This window comes from Sorex fumeus, unplaced genomic scaffold (genome assembly GCF_029834395.1).
Source record: "Sorex fumeus unplaced genomic scaffold, SorFum_2.1 ptg000037l, whole genome shotgun sequence".
Taxonomy (NCBI): Eukaryota; Metazoa; Chordata; class Mammalia; order Eulipotyphla; family Soricidae; genus Sorex; species Sorex fumeus.
Window position 1 is genome coordinate 3,637,799 of NW_026606094.1, and position 13,851 is coordinate 3,651,649.

Below are 13,851 nucleotides of genomic sequence, written 5' to 3' on the forward strand. Positions count from 1 at the left end.
AGGAGCTTGTCAGGCACTGCTGTGTGGGCAGAATAATCTCGGTAGCTTGCTGGGTTCTCCAAGAGGGAGAACTAGACTTTAAGAAACTAGACTATAAGAGCATTATTTTATAGTCTCTGGATCTTGGCTGTTGATGGAGTTACATGGCACCGGGGGCAGTTTGTGGGTTGTGACTGCCTAGCTACTGGAAAATGGGGGATTTGGATGAAGGATGATGCAGTCCCAATCCAAGCAGGCTTGGAGATCTCAGCCCCGGGTCCCGCATACCTGGGTCCTCTGCTGGTTCCTTCATGTACAAGGCTTGTCCGAGCATATGGAGTGTGGCCTTGAGCACTGTAGCACTTCACTGTCCTCTCGTTGTTCATCAATTTGCTTGAGTGGGTCCAGTAACATCACCATTGTGAGATTTGTTGTTACTGTGTTTGGTATATCCAATATATCATGGGTAGCTTGCCAGGCTTTACCCCGTGGGTGAGATACTCTTGGTAGCTTGCCGGACTCTCCGAGAGGGGCAAAGAAATTGAACCTGGCTCAGCAGTCGCTCACAAGGCAAACGCCCTACCCGCTGTGCTCTCACTCCAGCCCTGCCTTGAGCAAAAAATAAAAATTAAATAAATCAACAAAACAAACACTACCGAATTATTTGAGAGAGACTTATTAGCACAGAGAATTTGAGAAGGCTAGGATATATGTACACACACACATACATCCCTCATCTCTCATTTATGCATGTGTCACTATTATAAAAGGAATTATTAACTAGTGGAAGTTTTATGTATACATATATATATGGGCATATATGTGTATATATCTATAGATATGTATACATCTATAGATGCACACATGTATACATGCATATAGATATATACTATGTATATAACTATGTATATATCTATACATATGTATGTATATATATATCCTATCAACTACATAAAGGAAACAATAAAACACATGCTTTTTTTTATACTTAAGATCTTTCTCTTTCAGAAAATGAAAGTATACTGAATTATACTTAATTCAGAGTGTTACAAGATATTTTATTTCATTCCAAATTCATTTTAGGTTGTAGTATTTAATCTATCCTAATTGTTATGTATTCTTTTCCATTTTTCCTTTTAAAGAAACCATTTGATATTTTAATGCTGTATCTGGTCACTTTTGTTATGAGAGATTTCATTGAAACATCCTAATTAATTTTCCTCCCTGAGATATATCACTAAATAATGGATATTTTCTGATTTTGAAGCTTCAGACAGTTAATTTGAGTATTATCAATACAATCAGCTTGTATTTCTAGTTCTCAAAAGTGTTTCTTATTGGTGATAATGCCATTTTGTGATCTTAAAGAATATTTAATCCAAGGGTCATGAAGATATTTCTACAAAAGAAAGAGCCATTGTCAATTAAGGTTCTAGATGCAAAAATTAAGAAAGGTTCATGTAGTGAATTAAAAATGAATGTTATTCAAATATTCTTTTTCCTATTATGTCATATGTCCAACCAAATAATTAAGGAAAACCATTTCCCCACAAAATCACTTGTTTTAGTAATAACTAAGGGATGATCATAGGAATTCTACAGTGAAATCTGAATTATGGTTATATTTTCTGGATTCTACCTCTATACCATTGGTATTCTCATTACAATGATGAGTATTAGTTAAATGAGAATCTTTAAACAGTTCTTTACTTTATGTCCACTTTTTTATATTTAGTGATTAAAATATTTTATAAAGCATTATACTGTGATTTGAGTTGAAATCCTTATTTCCACATTTAATATAATTTATTTATTTGTATGATCAATCATAAATGCCATATTTGTTTAAAAATAACAACCTTTTTTTTCTAGGCACAGGTATCATGATAGTCTATGGTAAGGAGTATATGCAAACTCTCTATTGTATCAAATATTATGGAAGTTTGACTTTTCACTCAGTTGAAAGAGTCTACTAGTACAGAACTCCCTTAATTACACAAGAAGGGCCAGAGAGAGAGATTATAGGAAGTAAGGGACTTTCTTTACATGTGGCTGACACTATGGTATTTCTGAGTATCACCAAGATTGATCCATGAGCACAGAACCAGGACTAAATCCTCATCAATACTGGGTCCAATATGGTCTGAAACCAAAAATCAACAATCAAGAGTACAGGCGGGGAACCAGAGAGATGGTATAGAGGCTAAGGTCCTTGCTTTGCATGCAGTTGATCCTAGTTCAATTTCTTGGCACCAAATATGGTCTCCTGAGTACCTCCATGAGTCACTCCTGAGTACAGAGCTAGGAGTAGTTCCTGAGCACCATTGGATGTGGTCCGAACTCTACTTGTCTTCAAAACGAACCAAGGTAGGAGCTCTCCTAGTGGCCTAATATGCTATTCTTATTCTAACTTGCTAAAAAAAAAGATTATTGAAAACGTAGAATATTCTTAATGAGAATGACCCTAGGTAGTAAATATTTTTGCTCACCGTAAATTGAACATTCACTTTACTACATTTAATTTAGGAATATTGGCAATGCCATCTAACTATGTGTTCAGAAAAACAATAATGCAGACTTGGGTATTCAGTCCATAACCGTGAAGCTTATAATTTAACAAAATTTAGCCACCAGGTACATAAACTCTATAAATTAGATACTTTTAAGTGTTCTGAATGAAATCTTATATGTGATGGGGGCTGGAGAGAACAGTTTATTCAGACACAGAAATACTCAATAGCCCCTCTGTTATTTGAGCTGGTATGGATGATAAAAATAATTGGCAAAGATATAACTGCTCAATATCTCTATTTCAAACCGTAATGCCCAAAAGGAAATGGGTGGGAGAGAGTGTCTGCCACAGAGACAGGCTTGTGAGGAGGCAAGGGAGCTGGGGGAGGTAAACTGACCACATTCTTTGTGGGACACTGGTGGAGGGATGGGTGTTGGAACATTGTATTACTGAAACCTGACAATGAACAGCTTTGTATCTGTGTACCTCATGGTGGCTCAATAAAAAATAACTAAAAATAAAAAAAATAATAAAACAGTCAAAGTAAAAAATCCAGGTGCGAAGAATGTAAAAGAGAGACAGAGAAATTGAAAACTTGCAATAGAGAAAATTTTCAAGTTTTAAGGAACAGTAAGAATTCCAGAGTGAGTCATAAATAGAAGTGAGTTGAAGTAGAGAAGTAACAAGACCTTAATAAAGACCATGGAAACCTTTTATATTTATTCTAAATGAAAAGGAAAGGCAATACAGGTTTTTAGTTATGGAACTGAGACTTGATATGTGTTTCAAAGTTTGACTCTGGAGCAGATTGTGAATAAAGAATACTTTCTGGAAGCTCAGGAAGAGATTATAACTTAAATCTGCATGAGAAAGTAAGAATATGGGAAAATGTTTTGAACATCGAACATGTGAATGCATTGTTGTGGGGTTTTGTGTGTGCCAATCCTGAAATATTTGACTTTTACTTGAGGATATTACCCTCTTTTTGTTATATAACAAAGCTCTGTGAGATCTGAATGAGTCCATACCTTTTAGTGGAGAAACTAATTAAGAGGACTTATTCAAGTTAAAGTAGAAGTGAGAAATGAAATCAGGTCAGAAAGTCTTATTTTTTTTTTTATTTATTTATTGAATCACTGTGGGAAAGGTTACAAAGCTTTCAGGTTTAGGTCTCAGTCATGCAAATATCAAACACATTTCCCTTTACCAATACTTATTTTTTACCATGAAGAACCCCAATAAAACCCCATCCCCCACCCCTCCCAGTCCCTGTGAGGCAGATGAATTCTAGTTAACACTCTATCTGCTTTGATTAGATTCACTGTTTCAATAAAAGATTCACTACTATTATTTAGAGTTTACCCCCCCAAATCAGACATGCTGAAAAAGCATTGTGAAGTGATTTGGTTTCTACAGCTGGGTTCAAGAATTAAATGTTGGTTTTGGATTTCTGCTATTTTACCTATTGACCCTGGAAGTATTTCTACTGAAAGTCAGATAGTTAAGAAATTGGTTTCTGTGTTCTGGAGTCGTGGCCGTGCTGGAGAGCCGCTCGTGGGAGGCAACTGGTGGCCTCGGTAGGGCCTGAAGGGCGGACCGAAACGCCCCCCTTCCCATGAGGTTTTCGTCGCCCCCACACCCCCAGCTCATACCTGCTGTCCACAAGGCTCCCATGTGGCCGCCATCTTTCTTTCCAGAGAGGAGAGGGTGAATGGGGCAACACCCTTCCCCTCTGGCAGACTTGATGGCCTGGATTAACGCATAGTCTGTTCACTTTTCTGCTCCAAGCTGCTGGGTTCTGCATTAAGTCCTTGTGCTTCTGGGGCTGTGGCCGTGCTGGAGAGCCGCTCATGGGGGGCAACTGGTGACCTCAGTAGGGCGTGAAGGACGGACCGGAACTCCCCCCGACCCATGAGGTTTTAGTCGTCTCCACACCCCCAGCTCATACCTGCTGTCCACAAGGCTCCCATGTGGCTGCCATCTTTCTTTCCAGAGGGAGGAGGGCGGAAGGGAGCAACACCCTTTCCCCTCTGGGCAGACATGATGGCCTGGATTAACGCATAGTCCGTTCACTTTTCTGCTCCAAGCTGCTGGGTTCTGCATTAAGTCCTTGTGCTTCTGGGGCTGTGGCTGTGCTGGGGAGCCACTCGTGGGGGGCAACTGGTGACCTCAGTAGGGCGTGAAGGACGGACCGGAACTCCCCCCGACCCATGAGGTTTTAGTCGCCTCCACACCCCCGGCTCATACCTGCTGTCCACAAGGCTCCCATGTGGCTGCCATCTTTCTTTCCAGAGGGAGGAGGGCGGAAGGGAGCAACACCCTTTCCCCTCCGGGCAGACATGATGGCCTGGATTAACGCATAGTCCTTTCACTTTTCTGCTCCAAGCTGCCGGGTTCTGCATTAAGTCCTTGTGCTTCTGGGGCTGTGGCCGTGATGGAGAGCCACTCGTGGGGGGGCAACTGGTGACCTCGTTAGGGCGTGAAGGACGGACCGGAACGCCCCCCTTCCCATGAGGTTTTAGTCGCCCCCACACCCCCGGCTCATACTTGCTGTCCACAAGGCTCCCATGTGGCCGCCATCTTTCTTTCCAGAGAGGAGAGGGCGAATGGGGCAACACCCTTTCCCATCCGGACAGACATGATGGCCTGGATTAACGCATAGTCCTTTCACTTTTCTGCTCCAAGCTGCTGGGTTCTGCATTAAGTCCTTGTGCTTCTGGGGCTGTGGCCGTGCTGGAGAGCCGCTCATGGGGGGCAACTGGTGACCTCAGTAGGGCGTGAAGGACAGACTGGAACGCCCCCCTTTCCATGAGGTTTTAGTCGCCCCCACACCCCCGGCTCATACTTGCTATCCACAAGGCTCCCATGCGGCCACCATCCTTCTTTCCAGAGAAGAGAGGGCGAATGAGGCAACACCCTTTCCCATCCGGACAGACTTGATGGCCTGCATTAACGCATAGTCCGTTCACTTTTCTGCTCCAAGCTGCTGGGTTCTGCATTAAGTCCTTGTGCTTCTGGGGCTGTGGCTGTGCTGGGGAGCCACTCGTGGGGGGCAACTGGTGACCTCGGTAGGGCGTGAAGGACAGACCGGAACGCTCACCTTCCCATGAGGTTTTAGTCGCCCCCACACCCCCGGCTCATACCTGCTGTCCACAAGGCTCCCATGCGGCTGCCATCCTTCTTTCCAGAGAAGAGAGGGCAAATGGTGCAACACCCTTTCCCCTCCGGGCAGACATGATGGCCTGGATTAACGCATAGTCCGTTCACTTTTCTGCTCCAAGCTGCTGGGTTATGCATTATGTCCTTGTGTTTCTGGGGCTGTGGCCGTGCTCCAAACTTAACTCTGATTTTCAGGGAGAAAGGTTGGGTGGTTTACTTCCCATTGATCACTTTGTATATAGAGAGATGTCGTGCGGCCGGTTATGCGGCCGCACGGTTTTGAGAAAAAGTCCTAGTTCCGCATACTCGAGCTGTGCTTGTAGAGGCTTCTGGTCACCAGGGTTCCATCTGGGGGACGCGGGATGCGGTACCTACCCCATCTGGGACTTCCCGGTGATCTCGGCTCTTTTTGGAACCTGTTTCTTTTTTTTTTTCCCTCCGGGATCTGTGGTTCCCGCCCTCCATGTGGTCCTTCTCTTTGGCTGTATGTTGTAAAGATGGAGAAAGTCTTATTTTTGAGTAGTGCTGTTAGCTTTAACTCTTTGACCTGTTCATTTTCTGTTTAATATGGATGTCTGTATTGATACATTTTGACAATAGTTTGCATGTCTGACTAAACGTGATTTTATATTGTACTTTTTTATCTTTCCTTAAAAAACACATTTAGATTAACCAAAAAATCATTTATTACACTTTCTATGAAAGTTTCCCCTTTCACACATACACATCTTCTCAACTATTATTATTTTACAGCAGTATAATATAGTTGTTGCAAATAGCAGGCAGATATTGTTAGATTATTATTAGTAGGAGGTTATGTTTACATTTATTCTGTTTTGAGTTATATATGGAGTTTTAATTGAGGTTTGGCTTCATTGCATTGATGGACTATCCTCAGAAGTTTAGTAAAAGGGGGAAAACTTTAATAACACATCTTAAAATAAAAAGGATAAAGTTTTGGGGTGTTTTTGATATGGATAAAATTTAAAATGATTATCAAGCAATAAAAGGAGATACAGCAAACTAGAGAAGTCTTTACTAAGAACAAGATGTGTAAGTCTCTGACTCATCAGTGGACTTATGAGGTTAAATTACAAAAATAGCATACACTGAAGAGTAAATGAGAAATAAGAAAATGAAGAAAATGAGGTTAGTTCATTAAAAAAAAAACCTACTTTATCATGTACGCGAGTGGATAAAGACATTTCTTTGCAGGGAAAGTCATAGAATCTTTGACTTTAATCCCATAGAAAGGGATGAAACTATCATGAGAGTGAATTATGGACTCAGATTGGGATGATACATTAATCATTAAATATTGAGGCCTGTGGAATTTCTATTCTGGACCTTGAAGGAAACAATCCAGAAAATAAACATTTGGGGATGATCTACAATTGCAGTCAGGCAAACAATGTTTCTTGTGTCATTAGCATGATGGGTGATGAGATGTAAGAAAGGAAAAATTATCAGAAATGAAGAAGTAAGTTACTGTGCAAGGATGTTGCATCAACCAGGTGGATGATGATAGAATATGGATAGAGAGAATTCAGTGAGCCAAGTACTGAAGTCTTCAATGTAGAATGACTAACTCACAAATGTTTGGAAGAATAATCTGATTGATTAGTAAATAATGAAAATGCAATATGATTTTAATTCAGATGTAAAACTTTATTGATTCATTGTAATAAATAAATAAATTGTATAAGGAAAGGTAAGCCATGAATAATTGAGAGTGTTGAAATTTTCTGTTTCTTATGGCATTTGGGTCAATGACATATTGAATATATTTATTTTTCTTTTAAATGTGCTGAGAGGGAAAGACAAAGTTAATTCATTTTTAGGTCTCTTAATTTTTTTTCTGCTTACTCAATAGTATATATACTTATGAGGAGAAAATGGACAAAGTTTTGGTAGCAAAAGGGAAGAAGTTACAAATTTGACAATAACTAAACTGGTAGCTTACTTAAAAATACAATCATAATGTTTGAATATAAAGGTGAATGAATTAACCTTACACTTCTCTTTACATGTGGATACAAAGCTAAGTGGATCAAAGGAATAATGTGTAGTCAAAATAATGTAATGCAATAATGATAATTTCCATACATTACATACTTAACATGTGCCTATCACATGCTAAATTCTGTACACACATTATTCCATGCAACTCTCCTAACAGGAGTTTTGGGTTATATTCCTCTAACAGTTGAGAAAACAGGTTTAGGAAAAAAATCTTGAACATATCAAATAGATTATAAGCAAAGCCAGAAATCTACTCCTGAATTACAAGTCCTAGTGTTTCACAAAACAGTCAAAAGGGCCTACAATTTTAAAATAAAATATTTACTATATGTGGAATTTTTATTTTAAAACCTATATGTTGCAGGTCAGAGAGATAATTTAATGGGTCAAGAATATGCTTCTTGGGGCTGGAGCAATAGCACAGTGGGTAGGGCAAATGCCTTGCAAGCGGCTGACCCGGGTTTGATTCCCAGCATCGCATATGGTCCCCTGAGCACCACCAGGGGTAATTTCTGAGTGTAGAGCCAGGAGTAACCCCTGTGCATCGCCAGGTGTGACCCAATAAGAAAAAAAAAGAAAGAAAGAAAAAGAATACATGCTTCTCATGCATTAGACCTGTGTTTGATCCTCCCCACTACTTGGTTCTTGGGTACCTCCAGGAGTGACTCTATAGCACCTCTAGGTGCGACCCACAAAACCAAACTAAATTAAAACAAGTTTATACAGAAAGTAATTAGAAATGCAGGTTTTATTTCCACACATACAAAATATTTCAGGAGAGTACAGATTCAAAGAGAAGTGTCTGACAAATCAAAGTGGCCAAGCAACTCATTGTTCTTTGTTTTCATTTCCCCTAAAGTACACATTAGTAAAGAACAGAATTTTGTAAATTAATGAAGTTCAACATTTCTGAAAAAATGAAGTCTACAATAGAAGAAGCTAAATAAAATCTTCTGAATCATAATTTGTAGACAAACTTTGCTAGAGTACAATTTATCAGAGAGTAGCACTGTCCTCCTGTTGTTCATAGATTTGCTCGAGTAGGCAACAGTAACATCTCCATTGTGAGACTTGTTGTTACTGTTTTTGGCATATTGAATATGCTGCGGGGAGCTTGCCAGACTCTGCCATGCGGGGGGATACCCTCGGTAGCTTGCCAAGCTCTCCAAGTGGGAGGGAGGAATCGAACCCAGGTCATCTATGTGCAAGGCAAACACCCTACCCGCTGTACTATAACTCCACCCAACAGAGTACCTAACCAAATATAATGTTTCTTTCCCATGTTGTTAGAGAGCCATAATAAGATGATAGATATATATTAGACATTTCTCATTTAAAACTTTTTCCTCGATAAGATACCACTTCATTTTGCTTTTAATTTGGCCATATGTAGTAAGAAAGGTGTAAGAAGATCTTTGTTTCTGCTTGTAAACAGTAGGTTCCTCATGGCTACTTACGGGTATTCTTTGTAACATGGATCATACACCCAAGGTAATTTATTCAAGAAGAGCCAATGTGCAAGGTTCTTAGCTTTTTGGGTGATAAGGTTAAAAAAATTCAAACACAAGCTGATCAAGAATCAGTTTATTATAAAAAGTTTTAAGAATAATTTTAAATATCATAATAGCATGGTGACAGGAACTGATTTCGTTCCTTCCCTTGGACTATAAAAGATGAAGAGTGATGCCATTGAGGTTTACAATGTTATGAAGAGGGTGATCATGAATGTGCTGGAAATCATTAGGTGATACTTCTTTCTTGCTTTACTGTACCATGTTGATTACTCACTGTCTCTGATGCAGAGTCTAGAAGGACAGACTATACTCTGACCTTACTAAGACAAACATAGATAAATGGAAAAGACAGAGGTTCAACTCTGTTGAGCATGGAGTAGACTCTTCATAAGTAATTGTTATATGGATATTTGGGTTAGGTATGGAGATTGTTAGATAAAATCCTTTGGAGTGTAGTGATTGCTATAATAAAGCAGGATAGCTCTTTTCTAAGAAGAATCACTTGGGCCTTTGCTCTGTGTCTAGTGCGTTGAACTTTAATGAAAAGGTATGACTTTTGAGTTACATCTTGAAGGAATTATACATAGGAGTGTGAGGAATTCAGAATCAGGGGGACTTGCATATAATAGCATGTGCAAAGAGAGGATGGTGAAACAGTGTGTGGGTCGAGAGAACTGGATTTTAGCATAACGAGCATCGTGTTGGAAGAGCAAAACATTACAAAGGTTGTTGGAGGAAAGTCATATATGACCACAAGACAATAATTTGTTCTCATATAGACACTAGTAAACAAAGCAGTGCCTTTAAGAAAATAAATGATATAACATCATATTTACATGATTTTTCCCTGTATTAAATTTTTTATATGTATTCATTTCAATCACACATGTCCTTCTGAGATGGGAATTATGATGAATGCATTTTTAATAGATAAATGAGATACGAGGAAATTAAGAAACATGCAGAGATGATCCAGAAAAAGATTTAGAAGTTTAAGCACTTGCCTGGCAAGAACAAGGTTATGAGTCCAAACTTGTGTGCTGCTAGCAAGTACTGACACAATACTAAAAGCTCTGCTTTTATGAAACCCCAGAAAGAAAGTACAAGATGAGATCTGGAAGATAATTTACTGGCCGAAACAAATGCCTTGAGTATACTATGGTCTGGGGTTCCTGGCCAGGGAAAATGATTAAAAATTAATAATAAAAATAATAGTAATGTCACAAAGCTGAGGTTTGAACCCAGTGATCCAGCTCCAAACCCACAATTCTAGCCAGTTTAGCAGATTGACTCTTAACACAGTGTCAAATGTAATGTAATGTGTGGTTAATAATATTTAAGAATCTGGTAGAGAATTATTTTTGTGATAATGGAACTCTCAATCACTTGCTTTCAGAATTTCTTCTTGAAGGAGAGAAAGACATATAGTGGCAGGCAGCTGGTACACTAGGAATTATGGATAATTTGAGTATGTTCATGAGAATGTTTTATACAAGTGCCATTCTTCCATCCTGAGTATCATTACAGTTAAAAGATTGGAACTGCTGTCAGAGGAGATAAGGAGTCGTTCAAGGAGCAAGGAGACAGCATTGGGGATTTGGGGTTAGAGAACATTAAATACCCTTTTGTTCAGGGAGACTCTGACATTAAAATTTCCCCAAGTGCTATATCAATGTCAGAAATTGTTGATGGTGTTAGTACGAAAGTCATAACTGATGTATCTTTTCATCCAGGAATCTGTCACTTGCATTTCTATAATTCTTGCTTAGATATCAATTAAAGAACTTTCAATGTCTCATCTCTTAACTGTATTGCTATTGGTATACAATGAAAACACACTTGGGGCAGATAATAGCTGCCACAGTAATGTCTTTTCAAGTCATGCAGTCTTCTAAACTCTTTGACAAGTATTGATTCATTTCATTTTCATAACAAATCTATGAGAGAAGTGTCATTAGTTTTATTAGGCAGCAGTGATTCCCAGTGGTACAAAGGAGACTCTGGGAACCGTCCCAGCAATTTTTAGGCAACAGACTGATGGTTCAGTGCAAGAGCCTGAGGATGCGGTGCTGCTGGGGCTCTCAGTGCCAGGGATGATCTGGCCTCAACCCCCCCCCACAGTGCTCAGGTCTCCAGGGTAGTCCCTGTGATTTTGGGGGATGTCAGGAATAAAACTGGGATCAGCTACCTGCAGGGTATACAGTTTACCCCATCTGATCTCTCTAGCCATAAGAAAAGTGCCATTATCACCCTCATTTTTACCCACTTATGGTGAAATTATGGATCTGAAGGTTGATCTGCTCAAGGTCACTGAGAGTTAGAAAATAGGTCTATGTCAAATAGGTGACCGTTTGGATATCTAAGAAGTAACTGATAGTACTGGTAAATTGAAGGTTTTATATGTCATTACCTAGTTTCTCATTCCATTCTTAATTTGTATAAGAAATCCTGCCTCCTAGAGGAAATAATATGATCCCTGTGGCTTCTAGCTCCCTCCCCCCATGAAATAATAATAAGAATTTAAATGCATGCATATCCTAAGGCCTTGAATATATATTTAAGCCCTTATGTGACAAGTAAAGAAGACACACACGAGTTGCAAAAATAAGTAGTGAATGTAGTTAGCATATCTACACAGGTCCTGTCACTCAGACCAATTGTCTTTCCTTGTTCTCTGACATTCCTTGTGGCCTGAGCAGATTTTGCAGAAACTGGATATATCTGCTCATTAGTAACTTTAAATTGGTTTCAAATTTTAGTGCAATTCCAAACAGCAGATATTAAACATCTTTAAATTCAGGAGGAGGAATGCAACTTAATTAGTGCTAGGCGATTCTTTATATTTATATATAAGATATTGTTCTAGGTCATCTATTTTGGCTGATGAGTTTAAGTGATTGTCAAGATGGAGAAGTGTAATCCAAGAGGAAGAAAGAAAGGTGGAAGGGCAGAGGCTGTGAGTGGAGAGGAAATTCCATACAGATAATGAAGTTAGATAAAACATTAAGCATGGGTGATGTCTTTCTACTATTAAAACCTGTCAGTATAAGTCTGTGAGCTCAAGAAGGGTGGCCCCAGTGACCTAATGACCTAAAGCTTATATGGTACACTTGTGTGCTTATCTCCTGGTGTGTTTTTTGTCCTGTTCTCTGAGACCAACCTCTGCACCATAAAGGTTGAAGGTGATAATGCGATTGGCATTAGACATACTGTCTTCTCTTTTTCCATTCAAATGGAAAGATTGGCTCAGGATATGAGTTAATAACAATTTCACAATATAAATAAGTGGTCTCATAGTATATGTTTTGTTCACTAGTGATTAAATGGGCTTTGATTAAAACAAATAAGGAAATCCTTCATTTGCATCACACAAATTGGTAAAAGGTAATTATGTGGACATTTTTATCCAAGGAAAGTCCATCAGATATTTGATTTGTTTGACATTTTGTCAAGAAAATGCTCTATTTCAAACCACAACACCCAAAAGAAGAGAGATAGAGAGAGCAAAAGGGAATGACCTACCACAGAGGCGGGGTGGGGGGGGATGGAGTGGGGGTGGTAGGAGGGATACTAGAACCATTGGTGGTAGAAAATGGGCACTGCTGGTAGAGGAATGGGTACTCGATCATTGTATGACTGAAACACAAGCATGAAAATTTGTAAGTCTGTAACTGTACCTCACGGTGATTCACTAATGAAAAATTTTTTAAAAATAAATAAAATAAAACCTGTCAGTATATAAAGTAAATAAGAGGAGAAGTAAAGTGAGTAGAATTTATGGAAATAGAGGAAATCTTCCAAGAGAAATGGAAATTGAGGCAGGATTACAGGTATTTTTTGTATCCTGCTTTCCTCTTTTTATTACACTTGTCACAGAGAAACTTTTACCATCTGAGCAGAGTTGGTCACTGGCTTAATCACTGCTTTGCCCGTAGAGAGGTTCCAACACTAACCCACAATGATAGACCCTAGGGCATAGAAGACAAAAGCAGACACTTGGAAAAATTAGGCAGGCAAGTACTTCAGAAAGGAGATGGTAGGACTAAGCCAAGACCTGAGAAATGAAACTGGCATAAATCCTGCTATATTTTGAGTAGCTCACACTAGTTTATATTATAAACTAGAGCTTTTGTTTCATGTCACTTTCTCTCTTTTCTTTTCTATTAACTGTCAGGATTGATTATCAACTTGTCTTTATCTGGTTTGCACGTTGCCTAACTTAGATACTCACCAGTTGCTTTCTAATATGCTTCTTAAAATATTTCTTTCTGTATGTGTGCCTGAACATCTTTTCATGTAAAATATATTATGCTATCAGGAATGACCTTGTGTGCCTTAGAATCTTCATGTCTCTTACAATGCACAATATATTTTTATCTACCATTCTTTCTAAGAGTAAAATAAGCCAATGTGCTATCTTACTAAAATTTATCATTGTCTCCTAAACATTTATAGGCAGTGCTGGGACACCTGTGACTTTTAATGAAAATGGAGATGCTCCTGGACGTTACGATATCTTCCAGTATCAAATAACCAACAAAAGTACAGAGTACAAAGTCATCGGGCACTGGACCAACCAGCTGCATCTAAAAGTAAGTATCAATAGAAACATACATTAAAGTAAGCTTGGAAGAAAGCTATAATTTTAAGGGTAGATAAAGTTTT

The 13,851-nt window shown here is 39.0% G+C and overlaps 1 protein-coding gene across 4 annotated transcripts in view; it reads left to right on the forward strand.

Moving 5' to 3' along the window:
- The window catches only part of GRM8 (glutamate metabotropic receptor 8), a 944,681-nt gene that overhangs the window by 771,072 nt on the left and 159,758 nt on the right, over positions 1–13,851 (forward strand). For all 4 annotated transcript variants that reach the window (XM_056118374.1, XM_056118373.1, XM_056118372.1 and 1 more), the window contains exon 8: positions 13,642–13,778. In XM_056118374.1, the coding sequence (XP_055974349.1) occupies positions 13,642–13,778 (137 nt within the window). The remainder of the gene's footprint in view (positions 1–13,641; positions 13,779–13,851) is intronic.